Genomic DNA, 13,902 nt, shown 5'->3' on the forward strand with positions numbered 1-13,902 from the left:
ACATCCACGTTTGTTGCAGCAGTATTCACAATAGAAGATACAGAACCAATCTAGTACCCATTAACAGATGAATAAATAAGGAAAATGTTACATATGCACACACACACACACACACACACACACACACACACAGTGCATTTTTGTTCAGCCATGAAGAACAAAAATATGTCATTTGCAGAAAAAAAGGATAGGACAAGAAATCATCTAGTTAAGCACAATAAGCCGTACTGTAAGCATAGTCTATATTTAAATAAATAAACCAGTAAATATATATCATAAAAGTAAACAAGAGATTATTGAGGAGCAGAGGGCAGTGATGGGATGGGCCAGAAGGAACATGAGATGGTGACAGGAGGCTGAACATGAGCAAAGCAGTTGACAGGCATGCATAATGCAAGGTGTTGTTTAGTATATTCATTACTAAAATAGAAATTACACAAGAGTTAAAGCGGGCGAAAGGAGAAATGATTGCTGGTTGACACTCACAGTCTTTCAGGATGGATATTTTAAAACACGCACCTTGAAAATTTCAGTTTAGTGTTGGTCTACCTTTGGATGGTCGGCTGAAATTTTCTGGACTATTTTTAGAAAGAGTCGAACGAGTCATAGTTGTACTGATCCAAACAATACAAACTGAACACGCCCCACACAGAGAACTCTGTGGGCTTTGTACTTTCAACTCAGGACTGAAGTTCGGATTTGTTTGCCTGCCTACGCCGCCACCAGAATCGCCCAATAAATAGCAAGTTTGGCTTTCCTTTGCTTTTTTGTTAACTTGTCCTCTGCAGCTACATATGCCATGCAAATTGGTTAATTTGGATCCACGGGGATCCCTGGACGGAACTATTTGATTTTATACTATGTGATTTGGACTTTAAAATACAGGAACATTAGGTACTGGGATATATGAATGGGGACTTGAATTTCAATTGCTAGAAGCAATTAGTGGGGCTCAAGGACAGAGGAGGTTACTAAGAACATAGGAGTATGTGGAAAGCACACATACAAGTAACCTTATACAGACTGAGCAGGTTGCATTTAGGAAATATATGTATCTACCTATCCATATATACATGTAACAACAATTCATGAAAGAAGAGGCCACGGATTTGAAAGAGAGCGAGGAGGGCTCTGTGGAAGGTATGGAAGGAGGAAAAGAGAAAATGTTATAATTATATTATGGTCCCAAACAATTAAAGACATAGTAAAACAGATGTGGGAGTAGTACAACTGATGCTCTCCACTTCCACGTTGACCATTGACTAATCTCAGCTCTAGAACAGAAGTCATTTCACCCTTCTGTGTGTCTCACTTACACAGCATTTTTACAAGAGAAGATGGGGCCTAGCCACTCAGCTGTTAAGCTCAATTTGATAGAAAATGATGAAGAAATTAGGTCAGATTGTAAATCAAGCCTTCAATTTTTCAGAATCTCTTTCTCCCCCAGTGGTATGTGACACTTAACAGGTAATATCTGGCCCCATATTTTTTAATGTATTGTTGCTGTGGGTTTTTTCCACTAGTGTTAAATGGTGCACAGTCCTGCCGGATATGTCTAGCTGTACGAAAGTCTTTACTTTCAGAGTCTGAATCTCATAAATGCATCATGCCTCTCTGGAAACAGTTTAACTAAAATAGCCATCTTTACTTCCCCACCGGTGGAGGATCTCTGGGCCTCACTCCAACAGAAACATCTTCAATAACTCCAGCTTGAAATCTCAGCACTTAGGAGGCTGAGGCTGGACGATCACCTCACACTCGGGATGAGCTTGTACTGCAATGCTGGGACTATCTTCAACAACTAAAATTGATAACAATAACAATATCTCTGTATCTTATTGCTTAGTCTAGATCACTCTAAAAATTTTTATGTAAACAACTCCAAACACTAAATTTCAAGACAATAAGATGGTAATTGTTTTATTATCTATAAGCCATCAAGATGCTTAGCACAGATTTCCACAGATTTATCAGTTGAATCAACATAAGCCATGTGAGCAAGGGTTCAGGCAAAGAACCCTGCTTGGAAAATGTAAAATAAATAAGTAAATAACCTTGGAAAACATAAAATCCCTCAGGTTCTACTGTATGTCTTTCTAATTTTTTCATGTCACTTCCTGAATATTTCACTGAAGTACAATGTGCAGACAGAAAAAGAGTACATTTCCTAGGAGAACTGAGCAGTCCTGTGTAACCGGCACTGAGAAAAACAAAATGTGACTTCTCGGATACCCTTTCTCTATCAATATCCCACAAAGGGAGCTGCTATGCTACCTTCTGTCAGCATAGAGTGTTTTTCCCAACTTTATGGAAAGTGCTCTGTTGAGTCTCGTTTATAGTACACGACATTAGTCACAGGAAGCCCATCCATATTGTCAAGCATAGTTACAGTGAACTGTTGCTATGTAGACACATTGCAGTATGTGACCATTTACAAGACTTCTATTTACATGACTACTGATAGATGTGTGGGGATTTCCAGCTTTAGTTTAAAAGCCCAAATGTAGTGCATACCTTTTGACGAATGTATTTAAGTATACCTATTGTATTTACCTGGGAATGAATGTCTGTATCATAATGTACTCACACATTCAACTTCAATAATACGACCAGACAGTTTTCCAAAATAGTTATAGCAATTTTTAATTTTTTGGTCCAACTAAATGATATTCTTAGAAAACAGAATATAATTAGACCACTTTTCTTCACTGTGTTTCAAAATAATGACTGATGGTTATACAGTAGGGATGTGACCCATTTAGATGAATTTGCCATGTGAAACAGAACTCTCTAAGTAATGAATCATAATACAAGGTTTTCTCTAAAGAAATTGGAGCAAATGCTTGGCCTGTATTTAGAGTTATTTGCAGGCTCATTGCAAAAGAATAAATTTACCAAACTCTGCATGGAAAAGTAAGTACAGGTGATTTCTGAAATGGACGGTTCATAAGCTCTTCCAACCACCGCCATAAAGCAGTCAGAAAAATCCCCAGTGGAGGTTGTGACCAAGAGGCCACCAACTGAAGACACTTTCTCAACCTTCTCAACCTTGATTGAACCTCATTTCCTGACAGTCATTGCCTCATCTACAAAACCGGGGTCTTAAGCCACACTTTGGTTATCAGGATCACATCACAGTGCTTTATGTTTTATATTCCAGGAGTGGTTACATAGTATAGACAAGCCTAACCAAATCATTCCCCCTGTTCATTTCGTTCTATTTCCTGCTCTCTCCTGTGCCCTGGTGTGCCATCTGTAGTGCGTTTGGCGTAGCTACGCAGCCGATGAGAAGTCTGTTTCCATTGCGACCTGGAAGCCACATCTGAAGGCCCTGCACACCTGCAGCCCTACCAAGTAGGTATCAGTGGAACAGATGGTACTGGAGTTGTGTCATTTCTAGTTGGTTAAACAAACCGTATGTGTGCTGAAAAGTCCTGGTTTGGGAGTTGTTTTATTCTCTCTTCGCTCTTAAAGACATCTAAACCTATTTAACAGCAACTCAACCATAAAACTACATGGAATAGGCATCATTCCTTACCAACCACAGGCCATGACTGAAGTCTTAAAGAATTGAAATTATGTAGAGATATGGTAGCTTTCTAATGTCTCCTCTTCTAAAACCATAGTTTTTGAAAAGCAAGAACCACCTGACCCATCACCTAATTTTACAGGGAGATTGCTTGGAGAGCAATATATATGTGAATCATAGTTCTCATCTTTGGAAATTTTCAGGATAAACGTAGAAGACGAAGACTAGTTAGAAAGCTGATAGAGCGTCTCAAGTGACAGAAGACAGTGGTCTGTTATCATATTTGATTATCTGAATTCCCACTTAAAACAGCTTTGCATTAAAAGTCATTCTGAGGACTGAAAAAACATAATGAGTCAAATTCTCTAAGTGCATCACCTAGTATATTACTCATATACTGCTTTCCTCTCATTTTTTCCCATTTTAAGTGGGGGTGGAGGAGGGGGATGGAGTCAAGTAAGGGCCTTCATCCTATCCCCTTGAGCCCATCAGCCACGCCTTCACTCACTCTTCCTTACAACCTCATGTCTCAGCCCCACTTACAGGAAAACCGTGACTCAGCCCAAAGGACACAGCACTCATTGATACTGTGCATGGCACCTAGGGGTTCTGACACAAATCAATCCAGAGATACCTCATTGTTCTCGGGGTTCATAATCACTGCTGTTATTATTGTTGCTCTTTCTTAAATCAGTGAAATGTGCCACTTTTCCCCAGAATAATATCCAATGCGTGCACGCGCGCGCACACACACACACACACACACACACACACACACACACAAATCAAAATTCTGCCAACAATTTTAATACATTCTCAGAACCCCTGAAGCCAAGTTCAGAATCTTTGCTTTAGAGGAAAAATAAAAGTTTCTGTTTGTGAGAAGAATAAGTTACAATGAGCTAGGGAATAGTTTTACTTAAAATTAACAAGCTTACTGAATGCAGGGCGGTATAATGAAAAAGACTATAACTCCGTTTACTTTACATAGTATCCTTCTTCTCAACATTCAGATTGCAATGACTCTGAAGGAGGAAGAACCTTCACTCCCCTGTGTGCCCATTCTGCAAGTGCTCACTGAATACTTACCACGCACAAGGTTGAGTTTCTGAGACAAAGCAGGAAGCAGTCAGAGAAAGCGAAAGAAGTTAAAGTCTCATGGCACAGGAACCGGACACTCAGAGGATGCTGAGAATAGACAGGAAAAGCAAGTGTTGGGAACCCTAAGTAAGTTTTCAGGAGAAATGTAAATAGGAAAGCAAGTCAGGGCTCACCGGGGGCTGCGGTGTTGAAGAAATGATCAAATGATCGTTGTCAGCTTCAGCTTCATGCTGCTGACGGTGACATTGTTGTCACCAAACAACACAGGTCCAGCGCTCTGATTCCCCGCTGTTCTGGGTTGTGCTTGTTGCTCTCACTCTCCAAGCTCGTCTCAAGGAGCAGAATGAAAGCTAGGTCTCAGAAACACCTCTTGGAGTCTGGAAGATGCGGGGAACTGGCACCTTGAACCCTCTCCGCACCTTCCATGGTTCTAACGGAGAAGTCTCCTTCTCTTTCCAGGCCACAGTTTTCCTCTTACGTACACTATACATGAGGTCTGAGCTCTCTTTATTGCAAAGCTTTGTTTTACTGAGAGAGGGATTTACAGAGGAAAGTATTTTCCTGATTGTTCTTATCAAAATTGAGTGAAAGTTCTGCGAAGGGGGAAGTCCAGCTAAACGTGGTGTCTCAAAGAAGGAGTCAGATATTGTAAGAGGCTGTGGGAAATTTCCAGGCTGCAGGGGTGCCATGAGGTGCTTTGAGGAGCTACAGTTTAGACACTGTCTGATAGAACTCCTTCCCATTTAGCACCAGGACCCACAAGAAAGTAAGACACCATCTCCAAAGCCCACAGTTCATTTGCAAATGAGCCACCCTACACCATGCTACCAACGCCCAACCCTGCCCAAATGAGTGATTACAAATGCCACCCAAGAGTGGGCTGTAAGGGCTGAGATAGATTTTCTTATTTACTCCAAGGGAATTCAATTCTTCTTATAGGAGGAAAAAAAAATCTGCCTCAGTAAGTGACTGATAAACCAAAGCACAGCCATAGATCAATGCCTCCAGGTCTCGATCCCAAAAGTCTGCCCAAGACACAGGGACTGCAGCCACGCTGGAATCAGCAACACTCTGAGAACCTTTGCCTGAGCCTCTTCGACCAGAACCACTGTTTCTTAAGCAAACAGTGTGTGGCATTCTGCTGTGTGGGGGCAGTTCTGGTCTTGCCAAGTAATGTTGTGCTGTCTCAGATCTGCCACCAAGAACATATGTTTGAAAGCTGTGTGCAGTTATTATAAATAGCATTGCTTCTACGGACTGTACTTAAGAAGGGTTACTTAAGGTACCTGGTTCCTCTGCCTCCCGTTTGGGGCCATTATCAAATGCTGTAAATGTATTCACTGGTTTATCATCATTTCTCTTCTGTCTGCTCGCACCTGAAGGAAAGAACAAGGGGAGGCATCAAGCAGGTTTGTGATTTCTCTTTTGCTACATGTTTGTATATAAATCAGATGCCTAACAGATGTTTTCAATGTGCCTCATGAGTAAAATCGATCAAGAAATACAACACGATTAAAAGTGACCTTTCACAAGATTGCCTGCAAAGTTTACTGGGTTTTATTGATTTTTTTTTCCCCTCCTTGGGAATAGAAGTATCTTTCCCCAACCCACTCAGTGCTTTTTAACAATCTGTAAGGCCTGGAACATTCAGGGGCATAATAATCACAGACTTTGATCATTCTTGTCTGCCACTGTCCCAAACAGAAGTCCTTCCAAAGTATTCAAATGTAGTTTTTGAAAGACGTAACAACAGATAAAATAATGTTTCTAAATGTTGCTGGCATGGACAGCAGTCTAGAATAGACTTTTCTATATTAGGGATGTTTATCTTGTGATAAGATTCTTTTTCTTTTTCTTTCTTTCTTTCTTTCTTTTTTTTAATTTGGCAAGAGGTACCCTAGAGACAAGAGATAAGAACATCTTATGTGGGCTATCTCCATCCCAGAGAGCCATAAAGTTTACTCAGGTTATCAGTTCCACAGACGAGACCTCATCTTCAAGAGGAAGACAGCCTGTCCACCAGTTCCCCAGATGTCTTGTAGCTGCTACTCCTAGGAAGACTCAGAGGGAATAGAATCCAAGAGAGAAAATTTTCATCTGTGTTATAAGTGCTGGGAATGATCTAGATTTGGAAGCAAAGCCTGAGAGTCAGGGCCAGGTAGATCCCCACACTGAAGTATAAGTAGTAGTAGACAAAACCAACAAAATATGGGAGATGCCTGGAAAAGAAAAGACAGAAGGACATAGGGGTTTGGTTTTTGCTTTGTTTTTTTTTTTGTTTGTTTGTTTGTTTGTTTTGGTTTTGGTTTCCCTATCATAGCCGTTTGGTTCAGTAAAGAGAAAACAAGGCATCCCCCTGCCCTGAGAGAGCTTCTAGTAAGGGTCTATGACGACATTGACTATAAAATATGTATACAGTACTGAATTAGTTCTGAGCCTTCCTTTGGAGTGATATGACTCTGTTAGCCATTTCTGCATTAATATTAAAAAAGAAAGAACGAAAAGGATTCCCAGACCTAGACCAGGACACACAAGCATTCTTCTATGACAGGTGCTGTATACAGCATGCAGCCTCAAGTTCTCCCTCTGGGCAAATGAGTCAATGCATTCAGGACCCTCTCCTACTTCAGAATGATAAAAATTAGAGCAAAAAAATGCTGGGTATTCATAAGCAATGATCTCCAGAAAGACTTAGCTACCCAAAAAGTTCTTTTCAAGAGATACCTCTAACCAAAGGGAACTTTAGCCTTTAGTCTTTAGACCAAGCACCATATTTGCATAGACACCCAAGAATTAAGTTAGCCGACTCTTACCATTAGGCCTAATTCCACATTCCACATAGACCACACCATCCTCCATCATGACTAGTAACTTGGAAAACAGTTACACAAAACAATCCCTCACCATTACAAGTTACATTTTTTCTCTTCTTAGTGATATTTAAAGGGCTTCGTGTCAGAATTTTCTATCTACAATTTATCCAAAGGGTAATTTGTCTCCAAAGTCTAAGGTCAAAAACTCTCTCTGGCATGGGTTACAGAACTATTTGTGGGAGGTTCGCCTATCTTGGTTTCATCCTCCAAAATGGAACTTTGACAACCAAAGGGGAAATTATAAATCATGAATAGATGCTTGAATAGACATAACATGACCTCTTTGGCAATCCTGAGAGAGGGGTACCTTAGGCCAATAACAACACCAAAGACACATTTTCCCAATGTTAGTATATCAGAAAACAAAGACAAATTTAAAGTTGAGCTTCTGCTCACAAGACCAGAAAAGAACCTTTAACTAGCTGTCACAATTCAAAAGACTTCACAATCAAATTTCCCAAATTTCATGATATCATGTGTATCTAAAATGTTAACATCTATTCAGCAGACTTGTGACTAAGGTTGTCAAAGAGAGTTCACTTGTAGATTTGAAAGTGTGCAGAACCACTCAACTGGGTTCATGACTTAGAGAATGACACTGAGAAATTCTTTGCTTCTCAGCAATCATTGAACATTTGACAAAACAACCTTAAAACCAGGCCTATGCCACCACTTGAGCTCTCAAGCCTCCTGCACTTCAGCCTCTCACTTCCCAATTTTTTATTGTATCTCCCATGAAGGTGATAACAGAGGATGTACTTAACAAAATATTTTTGGTTGGAAGAGTAAAATTTCCCTGACCCCAAGTACTTTTTGCAAAACACAACCAAAAGGAAGAGCAGAGAAATAAATAGAAAGAGATAATATTAACAATTAAAATTATCGCAGTGGTGCTGGAGAGGTGGTTCAGCAGTGTGGGCACATAGTACTTTTGGACAGGACACACATTCAGTTCCTAGCAGCCATGTCAGGGGGCTCACACCTTTAACTGAAGCTTCAAGGGATCTTCCACATTCTTTTCTGGCCTCTGTAGTCACTGCACTTAAAGTTCAAATAACTACACATGGATACACACACACACACACACACACACACACACACACACACACACACACACAATTAAAAGTAATCATTAAAAACAAGACACCTCAAGCTGGGCGGTGGTGTCACACACCTTTGATCCCAGCACTCGGGAGGCAGAACCAAGTGGATCTCTTTGAGTTCAAGGCCAGCTTGGTCTACAAGGTGAGATGCAGGACAGGCACCAGAACTGCACAGAGAAATCCTGTCTTGAAAAAACAAAAAACAAAAGACACTACAACAGCCTGAAGGAAATAGCTAACATATATCATAAAAATGTATATGCATTGAGATTCCCATTGTATTATTATTGCCTTAGCTTTTCCCTTGTGCTCCGTAGACAACAGGATTTATAACATTGCAATAATAAATGCAGAAAGATTATTGTAATGGCAGTGACAACTTAGAAAATAACAAATCTGTCCTTACTGAGGCAAACTATGCACAACAGAAAACGCATTTATAATGAAGCTCTCCCTTAGAGAAGAGCAATTCTGGGTTCGGAAAACTGTTAATTAGTGCTTGACCTCATTTCAAATGAATGAAATAATTGGTACCACCCAACTCCAGAGTTCTTCGCTCCCTTCGTGGTCATTGGGTTATTGATGTGGTTCAGATAAACAGGGCAGACCAGTGTCAGCCCCAGGAGGAGCTGATTCTCTTTTCATCCTTTGGATACCTCGGAGCCTGGAAGCTCCTCCATCCTTCCTCAGGGCTTTCCTTTCTGTTAAAAGCTGCAGATGAGTCCAAGACTGCAGGCGGCACCTCTCACACAGGCGGCTGGCTCTGCCGCTGAACAAGAGCCCCAACCACTGAGGAAACCAAACACGGAATGAAAATGGATCGGGTCAAACCCATCCGAGTCACCCTTGGTTAATTATGTTCACTGCTTCGGGGTGTTCTTGTTGAAAAGAGAAGTTTTACTTTCTATGAAGCTAAGATATGCTTTCAACCAAGTTCATCTATGACACCCCAGGCTAAGAAACACTGTGAAAGATACAAAATCTTTATTCAAAACTGCAAACTATAAGATCCAAAGTGAACCTTTTTATAAATATAGCTCAACTAGATAATAATGAAAATCATGATTCGTTGGCTATCTTGGATACAGGGTCAGGTACCTCTTATACTTAAACTGTAATTCCAACTTCCTTGGCATTATTATTCTATTACACTTCTTTCCCCACCTTCTCACAAAAAAAAATTTTAATCAAAAAATATGTGGTAATGTGTCTATTGATTCTATTCTAATTAATCCTCTCTTGAAGTAGCATTCCAACTCATTTTTAAATGGGACAGTCCTTTCCTGAATGGTGTATGTTGTCATTTTCAGAGAAGAGAGTCAACCTGTAAACTCATCTGGCCATCCTGTCACAGTATTTTGACCTGGAGTTTTCCTATCTTTTCTCCCATCCCTCCTTGACTAGGTCATCAAAGTGGCCAGCAAATCATTGCATTGATATAAAAGGGCTTTACTTCGTGCCTAAGCTTTTATTATCTCTACAAGAACAGATGATACCAACTGAGAGTGAGGGGTTACTTGTAAATCTCCCTGCCTGTCCTGTCTTCTGGGTAAACAGTGGCAGACTGTGTCCCTGCTTCAGACACACTACCTTATTTTCCATCTATAAAGCATCCCTAAAGTGGCTTCAGCCTTCCAAGAAAGCCAACTATCTAAGCTTACTTTAGCAAGCTCCCGTGAAGATGAATTAATATTCATGTCACACATGCTAAGGCACAGGTAGCATTGTCTGATGACATTACGCTCGTGTACTGTACTCCATTGAGTGCTGTGTCCAAACCACTCCAGTATGTTGACTCTTTTGATGTCTGACCTCGTTGTGTGGCTCCTGGGAAAGAACTCTAGAATGCTTGTGGAAGAGACTGTGTGTTCCTGCATTTGTTCCCTACTACTTGCTTTTCTTTTGTGTACAGTGAATGACCTGCATGTATTGTTAAACTAAACTCCGTGAGGCCAGACTTCACTCTTCTCTCGGCATAAACAGCTCTGGTCCTTACGGGTAAAATATTAGATGGTTTAAAAACAATCTTTCCATCTGTTCACATTATTTATAGAAGGAAAGGATTTACTCTTTTATAAATAGCCCAGGACTTAATAAATAAGCAACTGTTTTCGTCTTTACAAACTGGTGACCTAGAACCCTTTCTTCTGTTTACTTTTGAACAGGAGGTATTCAACCTGACAACCATTTACCTATACTAACTATAACTTCAGTATCACACAATCCAAGAACTCGCGCGCGCATATGTGTGTGTGTGTGTGTGTGTGTGTATGTGTGTGTGTGTGTGTGTGTGTGTGTGTGTGTGTGTGTTTAACTTCAAAGCAACTAATGTTATCTGTTTCGTTAATTTATGGAAATAATTATTCTTTCCTAAAATATTTGATTCTCCCTTATTTATACTATATTCCTTGATATTTTGTTACAGAAGTTGCTGTACTCTACAATATTTATTTTCCCGTTTCATATGAAACAGAGCCTAACCCATACTACCATCGTTTGTAATGCTTGTTTCCAATCTAATTGTTTCAGCCTAACCGTAAGAACACTGGCTGTGTCTCAGGCAGCACAACTGAACTGCAGAGTACTAGCTGCTTTCCTACTCTGTCTTCGCAAAAAAAAATAAAATAAATAAAATAAAATAAACAGTAAAGTCAAATGGCTTGTGTTTGGAAAAAGAAAGCCCTCAGCCTGTGCTGGCGGAGAAATGCTTAGTAATGCACTGCTCTATTTCCCTCACTCCTAGTAAGTTCTGTAATAATAAGCAGAAGTTCTTCAGAATGTACACCTCACGGAAGCAGAGGTACCCAGCATCCCAGCTGTTGACATGAGATTTGAGAATGCCAACTAACCTCAGGTGCATGACCAGGTTCCGCCAGTACACTTGGGCCCTCTTTACAGACTCACTCTCCTAGGGACTTCTTGGATGAGGTCTTCAGCGCGCTTGTAATTTTCCTTGTTGCCTGTTGCCTGCTTTGATAATCTACCACTGGGACAAAAGAAAAAAAAAAAATGCAGGCAGAGTACTGGCAGTCAGCCTGTTGGAGCCTCCTTGTGGCTGGACAACTGCTAAACTGTTGCACGCGCTGGTTTGTTAATGGCTGGGTTGCCATATTGTGCCTGAGGCCGACAGTTAGTAGAGTGCTTATCCTAGGAAGGGCTAAAACCCTAATTATGTATAACAAGAGCGGCGGCGTTGTAAACCCTAGTGGATTACTGCGGAGTTTTGATGCCACAAGATTCCCTGGCAGGGAGCATCTAACAGTTGAGTGCATGCTGGGCCATCAGAGTGATTTGGACATCTGGTTCTAGAAAAGGGTGAACTCCCTTGCAGAGCAGTTGTGCAGGCTCCCTTGAGCATAGGGCTCAGCTGGGAACAGGGGATTGCGTACTAAGATGCCCCAATCAATGACCATGGCGACCTTTTGCTTGCTTTCTCCAAAGAGAGACTTACTTGCTCTCCTGGGGATCATCCTTGGCATGCTTCCTGAAAATGCTGTGACAGAAACTCTTCCTCAAAAGTCATGTTTATAAATGTCAACAAAAACTAAGAAAGTAATGGAAACTTTCATGTATCAGTGAAGTATCTATCATTTTAATTGATGTGTATTTTCAATAACAGCCACCTAATCAGTTTACTAGTCATCTAATCAAGAGATGCTCTGTTGATTTCCAACAGGGAAATTAAGTAGAACAACCAATAAAAGAAAACTTTCCATTAGAGGGCACACGAACAGAAGTTTTCCCTGGGGAGGAAGGGCAGGGGGACGACACGACTCATTCTGGGTTAGGATGCTCTTCTAAACTTTCATGCTCTTAAAGACAAAAGAAAACTTTGCGTTTTCTCTATTTTAGTATGTAATTTGTTGAATTTAATTTAGATTTTTGTTTTGTTTTGGTTTAGTTTGGTTTGGTCTGGTCTGATTTGGCTTTGGTTTTTGAGACAAAGTCACCCTATATAACCCTAGTTGGCCTGGAATTTGCTATGTAAATGGGCTGGCCTTGAACAGACAGAGATCTGCCTGTCTCTGCCTCTCAAGTGCTAGAATTAAAGGCATGAGCCACCACACATTAATTTAGGTGTTTTTTTTTTTCATGTTAGACATTAGCAAATCTTCTTGTACTTTAGAAAAGCCAGAAAAAAGGATGGGGGAGGCAGGGGCGGGAGGGACTAGAGAGATGGCTCAGCAGGTAAGAGCATTGGCTGCTCTTCCACAGGACCCAGGTTGGAATCCAAACACCCACATGGTGGCTCACAACTGTTTGTAACTCCATTTCCAGGGGATCTGATGTCTTTTTCTGGCCTCTGATCACATGGCATGTACAGGTACACAAACATATAGACAGACAGAACACCCAAACACATAAAATAAAATAAATTTAAAGAAACCAAAAAGGAAACAGTACCTAAAATTAATTTATATCAATTTTAATGTGTTGAGATTTAGAGATTATTCTCCCACCTTTCACTAATTTATAGAGGTGTCATTAATACATTTTACAGGAGCAATTTTTAAACATTCTTGTCATCATGAATAAATCATGGTAAATTTGATGCTGCTTTATTTTAGAAAGTTTCCACCTTTTTCAAATTGTAATTCTTAAAAAAAAGAATAAAATAAAAGCTATGTTAATTGTTTTATGATTTTTTTTAACCAGTTTCTTGTTCATTTAGTTTGGATGGGAAAGAGATCTATCTTGGAAGTGGGAGAAAAACCACTTTCTGGCTTCTAAACTCAGCCTTCTATGTGATTAGCATTAATTCCAGAAAGGTTAGAGACAAAATCAAACGCAGTGAGGGCACTTGAAGCGGTGGCTGTGTCTACTTGAGGCAGCCATTCATCAAAATAAAGGTGCAGAATTGAACACATGTCTGTACAGATGCACTGAATTAAAAAAAAAAAAAAGATTGGAAATTTTTGTAATTAAAAACTTTTTAGAGCAAAGTAAACATTTTTGACCTATCACTTCGACAGATTTCTCTAAATAACAAGAGTATAAAACTATGTAGTCTTAAGATGTTTTCTGTTGCTGTTGTTTAATGTAATCTATCATTTAATCATACGTTTGTCAAGTACAGATAAACCCTGTGATTGATGGGGCTGTTGTACAGAGCTCTTGAACTCACGTGACCTCATCACAAAACTGCCCAGCCTGCATGTGCCTTCAGCTGGTTGTGCTGGAAGTGGCTGTGTCTGCCTTTGGGACAGGAGATGTCAGTTGCATGGTCAACTCCTTTAGTGTTACCCGGACTCTCGGACCACCATTGTTCATGATTTGATTTGTTTCATGTAAGCAA

General features: G+C 40.2%; 1 protein-coding gene across 2 annotated transcripts in view; it reads left to right on the forward strand.

The window, feature by feature from the left end:
• The window catches only part of Kcnq5 (potassium voltage-gated channel subfamily Q member 5), a 557,372-nt gene that overhangs the window by 474,724 nt on the left and 68,746 nt on the right, over positions 1–13,902 (forward strand). Inside the window, exons 8-9 of one of the 2 annotated variants that reach the window (XM_052745345.1) lie at positions 3,260–3,354; positions 6,013–6,039. In XM_052745345.1, the coding sequence (XP_052601305.1) occupies positions 3,260–3,354; positions 6,013–6,039 (122 nt within the window). The remainder of the gene's footprint in view (positions 1–3,259; positions 3,355–6,012; positions 6,040–13,902) is intronic. The other variant, XM_052745346.1, reaches the window with a different exon arrangement.

The sequence above is a fragment of the Peromyscus californicus genome, unplaced genomic scaffold (assembly GCF_007827085.1).
Source record: "Peromyscus californicus insignis strain IS unplaced genomic scaffold, ASM782708v3 Scaffold_19__1_contigs__length_69161282, whole genome shotgun sequence".
Taxonomy (NCBI): domain Eukaryota; kingdom Metazoa; phylum Chordata; class Mammalia; order Rodentia; family Cricetidae; genus Peromyscus; species Peromyscus californicus.